This window comes from Arvicanthis niloticus, chromosome 5 (assembly GCF_011762505.2).
Source record: "Arvicanthis niloticus isolate mArvNil1 chromosome 5, mArvNil1.pat.X, whole genome shotgun sequence".
Classification (NCBI taxonomy): Eukaryota; Metazoa; Chordata; class Mammalia; order Rodentia; family Muridae; genus Arvicanthis; species Arvicanthis niloticus.
This window is the reverse complement of record NC_047662.1, coordinates 18,881,364-18,894,823: the sequence shown is the minus strand read 5'-3', so window position 1 is coordinate 18,894,823 and position 13,460 is coordinate 18,881,364. Positions and strand designations below refer to the sequence as shown.

Below are 13,460 nucleotides of genomic sequence, written 5' to 3'. Positions count from 1 at the left end.
TACTGGCTGAGAATGTCGCTCTGGTCCTTAGCAAAAGGAGGATCTGCACCAGCTCTTTAACTGTTCAGCCTTCCCACACACACTTAGAAAAAATTATATGCTGGAGGTGGGGAGGGTGGGAAGATGATGGGGGAGGCACTCACCTTTAATCCCAGCACTCAGGAGGCAGAGACAAGTGGATCTCAAGAGACAAGTGGATCTCAGTTTAAGGCCAGCCTGGTCTACAGAGGAGTTCCTGAACAGCCAGGGCTTCACAGAGAAACTCTGTCTTAAGAAAACAAAACTAAGTCGGGCTGTGGTGGCGCAGGCCTTTAATCCCAGCACTTGGGAGGCAGAGGCAGGTGGATTTCTGAGTTCGAAGCCAGCCTGGGCTACAGATTGAGTTCCAGGACAGCCCGGGCTATACAGAGAAACCTTGTCTCGGAAAAACCAAAAAAAAAAAAAAAAAAAAAAAAAAAAAAAAGAAAGAAAGGAAACAAAACTAAACCAAACCAACAAATGTGTGGATGACTGTGAAGAGTGCCCTTAACTGATGGCTAGCTTTTGTCGCTGACCTGGAACCCACTGAGTAGAGAAGGCTGCCCTTGAAAGTCACTGAAATCTGCCTGCTTTTCTGCCTCCCAAGTGCTGAGATTGAAGGCCTGTGCTACCAGGAACGATTGATTTTTATTTTATTATGTCTTTGTGAGAGAATGCCCGGTATGTAAGGTATGTACCATAGATGTTGGGGGGAGGGGCGCGGGGCATGGCATCCCATAGAATGTGGTATGTGGGTGCTAGAAACAGGACTCAGGTTCTCTGCAGGAGCATTCAGACCCGCTTTGTTTTTGTTTTTTTCCCCCTTAGGATTAATTTATTGATTTTATATGAGTACACCGTCACTGTCTTCAGACACACCAGAGGGAGGGCATCGGATCCCATTACAGATGGTTACGAGCCACCGTGTGGTTGCTGGGAATTGAACTCAGGACCTCTGGAAGAGCAGTCAGTGCTCTTAACCGCTCTCCCTGCTTTGTATTTGAAACCGAGACAAAACTGTCTTGAGTTGCTAACGGTGTTAGACGCGCAGATACACCGTTAGGGGAGGGAGGCGGCGGCTCGGCGATGGGCATAGCAATTGTTACTGTGAATTTAAAGGTTCCTTCCCTCGTGGGTTACGTCCCAGGACTTGAATCCAGGTCGCAGCCCGGGCCAGCCATGCCTTCCAACTGGAGCAGCCCGACGAAGGGTTTGACACATAAAGGGAAACAGTGGCCCAGAGCTGGGGACTAGAAAGGCCCAGGTCCTGACCCTGTTTCTCCTCCACAGCCCTCCGGTCACCGGACAGCGTCCGCACCCCTCATTTCCGCCCTGGACGGAAACGCACTGCGCAGTCGCCTAAAGCCTGTACAAGCCATTTGTCCCTCCAGGGCCGCCGTCCACTCGGTAACCCAGGACACACGTTTCCTGGAGGGCGTGAAGGGGGCGGGGTCAGGCTGGGCTGTCAGGTTTTAAAGGGGCCGCTGCGCTGGTAGCGGGAGGCGGCGCCTGGAGTCAGCGCTGGATCTTCTGCAGGTTCGCCTGGTAGAATGAAGGGCTTAGTGAGCTCGGAAGGGCCAGTGGTTGGTGGGGAGCGAGGGAGTTCCAAGAGGGTCGGTTCGTGTTCGGAACAGGGCCAGGCTCACTCGTTCTGCTCGCATTTTCCGCAGCCGTAGCGGGGGCCACCGAGGCTCATTCATTCGGGGCCCGACTCTCCGCTCCGGCTCCCAGCCCAGAACCGAAGTCCAGAGCTAAGCTCCGCCTCGCCCGGGCTGTTGAGACCCAGCATCCGCTCTCCTCCCTTGTACAGACCAGGAAAACTGAGGAGGGGACCTCTGATCAAGGTCACTCCCTAGGTCCGGAGCGGAGCGACCTCAGAGCAGCCTTTCTGCCTCCAGAGCCCCCTCAGCGACCGCTTCACCGCGTCTTCGCGCAATGCGGGAGCTGCAGGGAGTAGCGGGGACTAGTCTCGGGGATCCCACTCAGGCAGTTCTTACTGCTGTGTGACCCGAGGCCAACTGCCTCCAGACTCTGACCCTAGTACCAAGCGCTAGTAGAAACAACTGCCTCATCCAGATGTTGGGAGAATAACGCCCAAAGTGCGGGGTAGTGATCCTGGTACACACTGGACGCCCAGTCCAATGGGTTACAGCAGACTAACTCCAGCAGAAACTTGAGGCAGCTTGGAGAAAGAAGGCAGCAAGCCAGGTCGTGAGAATGAAAGGCCTCAGTGTGTGGATTTCCTTTCTGTCCGCCCAGCAGTTTGCTCAGGGTGGGGATGCACACCTGGCGGCGGAACGCGGGCCAAATCCACGTCGACACCGGCTCACTTGGCGCGGCCCTAGTTGGGCGGGATCTGTCGCTCCAAGCCAGCAGGGCCAAAGCTGAGCTATTGGCTGCCCCAGGGTGGAGTGAAGCTCTACCCACTCCAGGGCTGCTGGTACTGCAGCCTCAGAGCGAGGCATAGCTTCCCTGGCTAAGGACCCCACCCTTGAAGCTATTTGCTGTTTTTACCGCTTCCTCCCGACTGACCTTCCAGGGGAAAGGTTGTTGGAGCACGAGGTGTTACTCAGCAAGCCCAGGAAACTTTTGCTCCTGGGAAAAGGCCTCAGTTTACAGGGACATATCCTAGCCTTCCATGCCTGAGACTGTCCATCCTCCAGACATGAAGACAGGAAGGGTGGGTCTTCAAAAGGCCCATCTTCCTACCCTATGTCAACAGGAACTAGACAACATGGTGTGTCTGATTCCTATGTGTACAGGTGGCAGACCTTTAAATCGATTCATTGGGCCCTCCTCATACATAGTGTGTGTACAGTAATTAGTCATAGAGATGAAAACTGTGCCATAGGTAGGATTCAAAAACGTCAGCCCCCTGCGGCAAGAAACTGATAGTGATCTAGTTCCCAGGGCGGATTCTGGAGCCTCTTCTTAAACTTGGGCCCACCACTGCATCCTCCAAGATGAAGTTAGGGGACAAGCATCCAGTTGAAGTGAGGACCTGAGCAGACAGCCTCAGCCACCTCTGAAACTCTGTCTTCTAAGCAGGCGCCATGGAGGAGAAGGTGCTGGTCACAGGTGGGGCTGGCTACATCGGCAGCCACACAGTACTGGAGCTGCTGGAGGCAGGCTACTCGCCTGTGGTCATCGACAACTTCCATAATGCCATTCGTGGTAAGTGAGCGGTTTCTGGAGGGGTTGGATACAGGACCCCATTTTCTAATGTTGAACGCCTCTACGTGCCCCACCAGGAGAAGACTCCATGCCTGAGAGCCTGCGCCGAGTCCAGGAGCTGACAGGCCGCTCTGTGGAGTTTGAAGAGATGGACATCTTGGACCAGGCAGCCCTACAGCACCTCTTTAAGAAGGTAGGTGCTGGGCTAGAGAGATGGCTCAGTCAGATGCTCTTCCAGAGGTCCTGAGTTCAATTCCCAGCAACCACATGGTGGCTCACAACCATCTATAATGGGATCTTATGCCCTCTTCTGGTGTGTCTGAAGACAGCTACAGTGCACTCACATACATAAAATAAATCTTTAAAAATAAAAAAGAAGGTAGGTGCTAGCTGGGCATTTAGAGCACGCCTTTAAACCCAGCACTTGGGAGGCAGAGGTAGGCAGATCTTTGTGAGTTTGGGGCCAGCATAGTCTACAGAGCAGGTGGAGCTGCTCATCGGGTAGGAGGAGCATCGGCGGGTCCTGCACAGCACCCTGACCCCAGCTTTACCCTGCAGCACAGCTTTAAGGCCGTCATTCACTTTGCTGGGCTCAAGGCTGTGGGCGAGTCGGTGCAGAAGCCTCTGGATTACTATAGAGTTAACTTAACAGGGACCATCCAGCTTCTGGAGGTAAGAGGAAGGGGACACAGACCCCAGCTGGGCCCCAGGCTGTCTGGCATGCTGGCCACAGTAAGGGCCTGCGTGGGAGAATCAGAGAGGACCCAAGCTGTACTATCTCGGACACATGCCTTTCTTTACCCCCCCAGCCTGTTTCTCTCTCTATAACTGATGCCCGTCGCCTCAGCCCCACCCTCCTAGGATGGGGTAACAAGTGGGACTTACCCGTGAGGCACAGGCCACTGACCCTCCCCTCCACGGCCAGATCATGAGGGCCCATGGGGTGAAGAATCTGGTGTTCAGCAGCTCAGCCACCGTGTACGGGAACCCCCAGTACCTGCCTCTGGATGAGGCCCACCCCACCGGGGGCTGTACCAACCCCTATGGCAAGTCTAAGTTCTTCATTGAGGAGATGATCCGGGACCTGTGCCGGGCAGACACGGTGAGGACCCCTCTCTCTACCCTTTGCTCCGTTTACTGGCCCCCTTGAGCCCAGGATTAGGATCCTGGGTTCTCTCACAATGAGACACAGGCTGAGAAGCGGCAGGATTCTGCCCGAGGAGGTCTCAGCAGCTGGTATGCAGGTGCCATCCCTTGCTCATTGGTAGGGAACACAGACAGGCGAGGCTGTGGACTGGGTCAGGATCACCCCGTGTGCCGCAGCCCCACAGTCTGACCTGTACCACACAGGCCTGGAATGCTGTGCTGCTTAGGTACTTCAATCCCATAGGCGCCCACGCCTCTGGCCGCATCGGCGAAGATCCTCAGGGTATCCCCAACAACCTCATGCCCTATGTCTCCCAGGTAGGGGGACTAACCCAGGGGTGGGAGCGGCTCAGATTACCACTGGTGCCAGGCCCTTGAAGAAGTTGACCTGACTTCTGCCGCAGGTGGCAATCGGGCGACGAGAGGCCCTGAATGTCTTTGGTGACGACTATGCTACAGAGGATGGGACAGGTGAGTCTAGGCGTCAGGGCAAGGAGGGAGATGGGAGTTGGGGAGGGGAGACAACCTTCCCATGGAAGCACTTCCTCTGCAGGCGTGCGGGATTACATTCATGTGGTGGATCTGGCGAAGGGCCACATAGCAGCCTTGAAGAAGCTGAAGGAGAGATGTGGTTGCCGGGTAGGGAGCTAAGAGGGGAGGCAGGGAGGAAGTGGTTGGTGGTTGCACTACCAGGGTGAAGGTAGTGCACGGGGTGAATGATAGATTCCGTTCAACATCCATTCTCTTGGGCAGACCTACAACCTGGGCACGGGCACAGGCTACTCTGTCCTGCAGATGGTCCAAGCCATGGAGAAGGCCTCAGGGAAGAAGGTAGGCCCCACCCAAGCAGTAGGCGCCCCAATATAGCCATCTCCTCAGTGCTAGGTACCTGTGACACAGCTCATCTGTGGTTCCTGGGGCCCAGAGCCTGCTGGGGCTAAGTACGCACTACTTCCCTTGCAGATCCCGTACAAGGTGGTAGCACGGCGGGAAGGTGACGTGGCGGCCTGTTATGCCAACCCCAGCCTGGCCCATGAGGAGCTGGGCTGGACAGCAGCCTTAGGGCTGGACAGGATGTGTGAGTGTCTGACCAACCCAGAAGAGGGCGGAGCTGGTTATAAGGGAACTGATGAGCTGTTTTTAGTCAAGTCCTGACCATCCGTGTCTGCACAGGTGAGGATCTGTGGCGCTGGCAGAAGCAGAACCCTTCAGGCTTTGGGGCACAGGCCTGAGGACCTCCTTGCCATGGACCAGAAAAGAAAAGAGCAGCTGCCTGCTTTCCAGTCTCCACAGGACCCTGTACCCTCGTACTCTGGGGCCAAGCTGAGGCCACCCTACCTCAAATGCCAGCTGTCTACTCAGCCCTCCAGGCAGGAGAGAGACCTCTGGCTCCCCTGACCAGAAAGGAGTCTGGGGTTTTCCAGCCTATCTCCCCCAGAGTCTAGCAACTCATGTGATCCCCAGAGCCTTGGGGAGGCCAGGGGGTCTGGGACCATAGCCTCCCCCAGGCACTAACTTATACTGCTATGATTGAGCTTTCCAAAGTATTTAAAATAAAACTGGTTTCTTATCGTGAGGCAGATCTCACAGATGGTAACTGTACCACATAAGGCAGCCCTGAGAGTTGAAGCAATTTCTTTAATTTTATCGGAATCCAGGACAAAACAAGAAAAACACCCAAAACCACATGAAGACAGAAGACAAGACACAACTCCTCCCCCACCACCTCCCTGGCCCTAAGGGGGGACATAGGTGGGGGGGAGACAGCAGGGAGTTGAGGGCCCTTGAACCTCAATCCAGCCCTGCAGGCTCCAGGCCTGCAAGGAAGGGCCATGGGGAGGCAGGGCCCAGCCCCTCTAGGGGGAAGGGGCAGAGGGGAGGCCCCTGAGGGACTCTACCTCCTCACTGACCAGCCTGCCCTGGAGCAGGCAGCCCACAGCAGCAAGGGCCCCCAGCCGTGGACACATTCGTGAGGGAAGCAGCTGCAGAGAGGCAGGAGACGATTATCCGGGCAGAATCACTGGGGAGGGGCCCATGAGGGCCCCATGGGCCAAACCCTGAGGTCACAGGAGGGGGCCCAAAGCGGGGCTAGTGGGTGAGGTCCTGAGTGAGCGGGTCAGCAGCTGGGCCCCTTTCTCCCGCTGCCTACAGCCCCTCCAATACTGCTGCTGGGGCCCGCCTCTGGGGAAGAGGGTTAAGAGAGCAGCCCACCCCTGCTGCTGACTTCCAGATGGCCGAGGCCAGCAGGAAGGCCTGGCCAGCCTCGGTGACCTGCCCCAGAGGCCTGTGGGAAGAGGATAGGGTGGGAAGAGAAGGGACAGGGGCTCGACCGGCTCAGATCCAAGATGATGCGGTGCTTGCTTGCTGGGTCCCCTGTGAGCTGGGGGACCATGATGGGAGCCAGCAGCTAGTTAGACCGGAGGCAGAAGCTTCTCTAGAAATTCCTTTACGGCTGCCATCTCCTGGGATGAGGGGACATTGTGAGGTTCCCTGATGGAAGGAGGAGGGGACACGGAAGTAGGATATCCCCACTGACCTGAGGGCAGGAGCTGTGCATGACACCTGGGTACGTCTTAAACTGGACCCTGGCAGGTGTGACAACAGTCCGGAGCTTCTCAGCTGTCAGGGCCCCAAACCGAACAGGCACCATGGGGTCCATCTCCCCATGGCACTGAAGGATGGCCAGGTCCTTGGCACTGCCATTGGCTGCCTGTGGGCCAGACAGGATTTCCAGGGCAAGGTCAGTGCTATATGCAGCAAGGCACCCAAGCCACAGGAACCCTGGAGAGAGAGCGGAGGGGCCTGGGGGGGATGCTCACCTGGGGGAAGTTCCGGTGCAGAGGCAGCCAGCAGCTCAATGCCACAATGCCAGCCAGAGGGTGGGGGCAGGTAAGCGCTGTATAGAGGGACAGGGCCCCACCCTGGGAGAAGAGAATGACAGGTCAGGAAAGAAGGACACAGGCACACCTCCCCTCCCCCTCACAGGCTCCTCACCTGCGAAAAGCCACCCAGGACGATTCGGTTGGCAGGGATCCCGTTCTTCATCTCATGTTCAATCAAAGCCTTGACTGGGGGGGAGGGTATGACCGGGTGAAGGAGACTGCTGGCTGGAGGCTTGAAGGGAGCAGGTGGGCACTGCCTGGTGCTTTGGGAAGGGGGAGGGGGAGGGATTGATGTGGGTGGGCTGGGGCCTTACTGTTCTCTGCGGCCTTCTTGATGCCAGCTTCATCCTCTGGGGCATCTGGACTCAGCCCCATCAGGTCAAACCTGGGCAAGTGGAGGCAGCAGTTGTTGGAAAGCTCTCGCTCTCGCCCGCCCCTTCAGCTCCCCTAGTTTCCCTCTCATCCCCAAACTCACCAGGAGGGCATCACCATCTTCATGTTGAGTGTCACAGGGATCCTGGGCCTGGGGAAGGAGGGCCGAAAGGTCTCAGGAGGAAGGGAGCATCAGTAGAGAGCCTGGGAATGGGCAGAGCTGCCCTTGGGGGCCCCTCCCAGCAGGCAGGCCCTGTGTTTCAAGTGTTGCCGGGCAACCTGCCACGTGGGGCTGGAGGCTGTGGTTGGGGCATCAGCGGTAAGGATGCAGAAGCAGAGACCAAGGCCCAGTGACGGGGTCCAGCTCAGGGTGAGTACTTGTGGGAAGGAAGACTCCTTTTAGGAGGTCTTGGGTCTAGGAAGCTCAGGGGTGAAAAGCAAAACTGGAGCCCATTCCTAGGGCTTCTAGAGCTAAGACTGACACGGCCAGACTGCTTTGAGCCCAAGCTCCAGGAGGCAGCTGATGAAGAGAACAGGCCTAGGACCAGAGGACACCCCCCCACATACACACACCCCTTTTAGCTGGGGCAACACTCACGCATGGGGACAGATGTACTTGACATGAGGAAGCCGGATGGTGGAGAGGGCGTCAGCCCAGCTGTGCCTGTGGGAAGGAAGAAGAGACGACAGTGTAGGACAAAGGCCCTCCAGCCCTACCCGATGAAGGAACACAGCCCCTCAGCTCACTCACCCTGTGTCTCCAAGTCCATGTAAAAAAATAACCTGGGGGGAAAAAGTCAGAAATGGGATGGGAAGGTCCCCTTCAGTCCTCCAACTCCAGCTCACCTCTCCCCCAGTCCCTCAGCCCCAGGGGAACCCTAGGTGGGAGCCAACAGATTATTCACCCCTCCTAGCTTCAGGCTAAGTCCTTCTCATACTGCCTCCTCCATGTTTCCCACACTGCCCCACCCACCGCTTGCTGGGGCCTTACCGCGGCCGTTTCCCGCTCAGCTCCAGACACGGTGGCTGCGTCGGTGAGCAGGGGCACAGACATGGTGTTACCACACATACACTGCAGGGCTTCCTGCAGGCTGGGCCTGAACAAGAGAAGGTAGTGGGTCAAAAGCAAAGGCAGGCGAGAGAAGCCCACCCAGGCCATCAGCCTTGTGCAGTACCAGGGGTTCAAGTCTAAGCAGAGAGAAGATAAAAGCAGTAAAAAATCTCAGGCAGAGGGGTAGAAAGTTGGCCCCAGGGAACTGGAGAGATAACTCAGCCGTGGTTAAGAGCACTGGCGCTCTTCCAGAGGTCCTGGATTCAATTCCCAGTACCACAGCAGCTCACAACCATATGCAACTCCTGTTCCAGGGGATCTGCCACGCTCATAAAAATATATAATGCAGACACAACACCAATGCACATAAAACTAAATAAATTTTTTTAAAAAAGAAAGAAAGAAAGAAAGAAAACGTTGGCTCCATCCCAAGGTTGAGAAGCAGGCCAGCAATCCTCTTGGTCCTCTTGGCATACCTGGTTTCTGACCCAACCTCAAAGCCTAAGCATGGTACATGGGCTGGCACAGGGTTTAGGGGTTGGAAGTGTAGAAGTAGGGAGCGAGAGAAGGCAGGGTGTTTCCTGCAACCTTCCGTCTATAAGTCTCCTATGTTAACTGCATCCTTCCAAGGTCCCAGATACCCCTTCTGTGGAACCCCTCTTCCCTGAGTCCTATCCTTAGGGAGAGATGGAAGAAACACGCTGAAAACAGGCTTTCAGTCCCACCCACAACCCATCTTCTCCATCTTCCCTCTCCTCCCCTCCTATCCAACCCCTATCCAGTCTTCTCAGCAGTCTGGTTCAGTAAGAAATTCCCAGGGCCTCTGGAAGCCACCCATGTCCCACGAGAGCCTAACTCCCTTCTGCCATCTTCCCCCACAAAGTGGTGCTCCAAGCTTTCCCAGCTCCACAGGGCTACCTGCTGTTGCTGCTGTCGCTGACTCCAAACGGGTCCCCAAATGAACAGGTGTTGGGACTCCCAACACAAAAGAATATCAGGCTGCCTGGCCCCTCCCCATCCTTAGCATCCTCCAAACTCCGGAAGCTTCCGCTACCTGCCTCTGAAGTGTCTTAAGGGCGCCCCGCCCTCCCGCAGGCTCCCACCTTCCAGCTCTGACCCCGACTGCCCCTCCTCACGGTAGGATGATCACACAGCTCCTTTCCACACCTCTGACTGTGGGGTTCCTCTTCCCACGGAGAATGCACCTGACACCCTAGGCTAGGATCCCCTTCCTCCTAGGCTCTGGAGATTCCCACCTCCACCCGGCTCCCACTCTCCAAAGGATGACCCGCGTCTCCCATTCTCCACAGTGAGAACTTGGGTTCTGACCCAGGGTCATTACATCCCTACAGTGGCATTTGCTGCCCTGCCCCACGGCTCGCACCTGCCCACAAAGGGGCATTGACCCTGGGAAGCCTCCGCCCCACAATGGGGTCTCACACTGCCCAGCGCGCAGCCGCTCTCCCGCCACGCGCGCAGCCCCTGGCCCGGCTGTCCCAGGACTGGACAGCGCCCTCCGGCCACTCCTCGCCGCCACCCCGGGACCCTCACAGCCTCGCTGCGCGATCTCCTGGATACCTCACTCCCAGGGGCTTCCGAGACCGTTCGGGCGATTCTCCCTTTCTCCCGCACAGACACACACTCTTCCCCCTCGGCCGCCCCCGCCGGAACTTCCGTTCGAGTCCCGGGAACCTAGCCATCCTGCTGCCGGAAGTAGCCGGGCCAGCAGTACGGAACCCGGAAGCGAGGCCAGCTTTCCAGGGTAGAAGCTGCCATGTTGCCCACAGTGGGACCACTCCCTGTGATGCGACGCTGCCACCTACAGCGTCTGGACATGGCATGGGATTCTCAGATGCCCTTACCAGCCAAGCCCTCCTGGTGGACCTGCGTCCTGGAGGAGAGGCATTCCTCACGGGAATTCTTTAGCATAAAATTGGCCGTCTTCCCATCCCCATGGGGCAGGGCACACTTGCAGGTGTGGTCTTGGATGTTCACGCTGTCTTGTTTTATTAAGATACGTTTTATTGTTATGTCTCCAGTCCGCAATATCGTATGCTTATGTAGTGAAGTGGTTACTTTAGTGGAACACTATAAACGTCCCAGAAATTGGCTTCCCTCACAAAACCGGTGAATGCTTTTAGCTACACGCCTCCTGTTGTACTGTAGATCTTTCTCCTTGTTCATCTTTCTTCTTGTTCGCCCTTCATACTATTTTTCAAGCTGATCCCAGTTTCACGGGATCATGGATGGCATTATACACCCTGACCTGAAAAGACCTGAGATCACCCCGTCCTCCACTCTTATCTTTAAAGATGAGGAAACTAAGGCTTAGGGAAAGGAAGTAAACCTCGAGATTACACTGTAATCTGTTTTTCCTGACCGGCTTCCTCAGCTATAAAATGATAATAACCACCTCGTATTTCATAACTTCGCTATTAAGCCTCAATGGGGCCACGTAAACTTGCTTTGAACACTGTTAAATCACAGTGTGAGGCCTTACCCACTTGAAGAAGGACCCTGGGAAAGTACGTAGGCCGAATCAGGATACTGATACACTGGCACTGGCAGGGTTGACTTGACACTGTCCTTGACAAGTGATGCCTTGCAGGTTGCACAAAATGCCACCAGCTGTGAGCTGAGAACAAAAGGCTTTCATCTGGTCACCACTGAGTCATACTGGTAAAGTGGAAATTGGGCTTGGAGTCCAGGCTGAGAGACAAGCTGAACTGAAGAACTGAATCTGAGAGAACCTTTAGGGATCAGAAAACAGGAAATGAGTCACAGGGGTCCCTCAGCTGCAGAGGACTCATTCTTCCAAATTAACCTACACTAGTTTTTTTGTTTTGCTTTTTTTTCTCCCCTGTAAACCCAAAGCAATACAAGCTTGATCAACAAAAACACTTCCCTCCAGACCAGGAAGCAGCTTGTTCTTGTATTCAGGCCATAGGGATGGTGCTTAAAATATAGAGATCAAGGGATCATGATCACGGCAAGCCAAAGACCTAGAAGTGGATGTCACAAAAGGAAGGGGATAAAACAAGAAGAAAGCAATACAGCTAGCCCCAGTGCTCGCAGAACCCTGCTGGATTGGTTTGTGGATGGAATACAGCTCCTGTATTTTCACATAAACCACTGTAGCACTTTTGCAAGTGAAGCTTCAAACCTACAGGCTCAGTTCCAGGAGCTACCTGTGGGCATCTGTTAGTGGAACAAACAGGCTAGGATTTTGATGTATTGGGTGTCTCGTGTGAATGATATGCATCCATGTTTTGATCACATGTCAGAGAACAAACTCAAGACATCAGTCCTCAGAACTTGCTACGTAGACCAGACTGGCCTTCAGCTTACAGACATGTACCTGCCTCTGCCCCTCGAGGACTGGGAATAAAGGCATGGACCACTGTGCCCAGCACTTTGTTATTGAGACAGTCTCTGGTTTGCTGTTGTATTGTGTACTCCAGCCAAGCTGGCCCAAGTGCTTCGAGGGGAATGTCCTGTTTCTGCCTAGCTCACTGGGATTACAGACATGCACATGCCCTGTGGCTTCTCAGCCAGATTCTGGGAATCTCAACTCCGACTGTCAGGCTTAAACAGCAAATGCTTATCCACAGAGCCATCTCCATGACTGGTTTGAGGCTAACTTCACTTTTCCTCTTAATCCAGTTTTTGGGGGTTTTGTTTGGTTGGTTGGTTTTTTTTTTTTGTTTGTTTGTTTTTGTTTTTGTTTTTGTTTTTTTGAGACAGGGCTTTTCTGTGTAGTCCTGGCTGTCCTGGAACTCACTCTGTAGACCAGGCTGGCCTCAAACTCAGAGATCCGCCTGCCTCTGTCTCCTAAGTGCTGGTACTAAAGGTGTATGCCACCACTGCCCGGCTAATCCAAAAATTTTAAATGGCCTTTATCTTGATGCTAAGAACCTATCCCAGGCCACACACAAGGTAGGCAAGTGCTGTCCCACAGAGCTACACCCTGACCACCAGCCCTTCTAGTCTTGAGAATTTTATGAAAAGCAGGTTGGAGAGAGTCTGTGTGCACCGAGCATTGTTCACATTCTAGTTTGTTTCGGAACCTTGATTCCTAACAAAGCTTAAAAGCCGAACCATTTTTCAACATTGGGAGAAAGTGGCAATATCCTCCTGACAAGGATGGAGTATTCGTCAGAGAATTCTCCAGGGCCAGATTCAGCACTTACAAACTCCTGCTACTTTCTGAAAAAAGTGGGGTCTTGGATGCTTTCAGCCACTGGGATTCTTGCCAAGTGCACTGTGTTCACCACAAAGTAATAGCTCACTATCCACACCCCACTTCTTGTGGTGCCTCCAGCAGCTCTCCTGTGTTTCTACGTATGGTTGTTTAACCTGCATGTTGTCTGTGCACCATGTGAATGTCAGCGGAGGCCAGGAGAGAGCATCTAACTCCCTAGAATTCAAGCTAGTTACTGAGTCACCATGCAGGTGTTGAGAAGCAAACTCAGGCCCTCTGGAAGAGCAGCAAGCACTCTTAACGAGTAAGCCGTCTCTCCAGCCCACAGCCTCCCTTGTTTTTATATCTGTTACTCCACAAGTTACTTCCTCCTCATGAGAAATGGAACCTAGGTTTCTAACCCCAGCATCCTCTTTACAAAATACAGAAGCAGGAATATTTCTACCATCCTGTACAGAATGAGGCTGAACCTTTCCTGGAGGAACTGATGTAGTCTTTAATTGTGACATGCATGATCTCCCTAGATCAAAAGAGAACAAGATTCAAGTTCAATCCAGTTCCTAGTGAAATATAAGTTTCACAGTACTAACAAAAGCACAGAAGAAAAGACAGACCA

The 13,460-nt window shown here is 54.4% G+C and overlaps 2 protein-coding genes across 6 annotated transcripts; one reads left to right on the top strand and one right to left on the bottom strand.

The window, feature by feature from the left end:
- The first annotated feature begins 1,455 nt into the window (after positions 1-1,455).
- Positions 1,456-5,914, top strand: Gale (UDP-galactose-4-epimerase). Of its 5 annotated transcripts, none has more exons than XM_034502443.1 (11): positions 1,456-1,554; positions 3,067-3,192; positions 3,270-3,385; positions 3,751-3,864; positions 4,118-4,294; positions 4,543-4,656; positions 4,743-4,809; positions 4,892-4,977; positions 5,092-5,169; positions 5,302-5,416; positions 5,512-5,914. In XM_034502443.1, exons 2-11 carry the CDS (start codon positions 3,072-3,074, stop codon positions 5,568-5,570), a joined length of 1,047 nt encoding a protein of 348 aa, XP_034358334.1. In that variant the 5' UTR covers positions 1,456-1,554; positions 3,067-3,071; the 3' UTR covers positions 5,571-5,914. The 5 variants fall into 5 exon arrangements, with proteins under 5 accessions (XP_034358334.1, XP_076790075.1, XP_034358335.1 ...); XM_076933960.1 differs by having other exon boundaries at positions 1,493-1,554; positions 1,689-3,192; XM_034502444.2 differs by having other exon boundaries at positions 1,498-1,554; positions 3,064-3,192.
- Positions 5,915-5,956: 42 nt separating this feature from the next.
- On the bottom strand, positions 5,957-10,363 carry Lypla2 (lysophospholipase 2). Its single transcript, XM_034502442.2, has 10 exons — positions 10,222-10,363; positions 8,584-8,689; positions 8,344-8,375; positions 8,191-8,256; positions 7,696-7,743; positions 7,535-7,605; positions 7,333-7,406; positions 7,158-7,259; positions 6,875-7,048; positions 5,957-6,800 (listed from the first exon to the last, which is right to left on the bottom strand). The coding sequence occupies exons 1-10, from the start codon at positions 10,341-10,343 to the stop codon at positions 6,750-6,752; spliced, it is 846 nt and encodes a 281-aa protein (XP_034358333.2). The 5' UTR covers positions 10,344-10,363; the 3' UTR covers positions 5,957-6,749.
- Between the last annotated feature and the right edge of the window lie 3,097 nt (positions 10,364-13,460).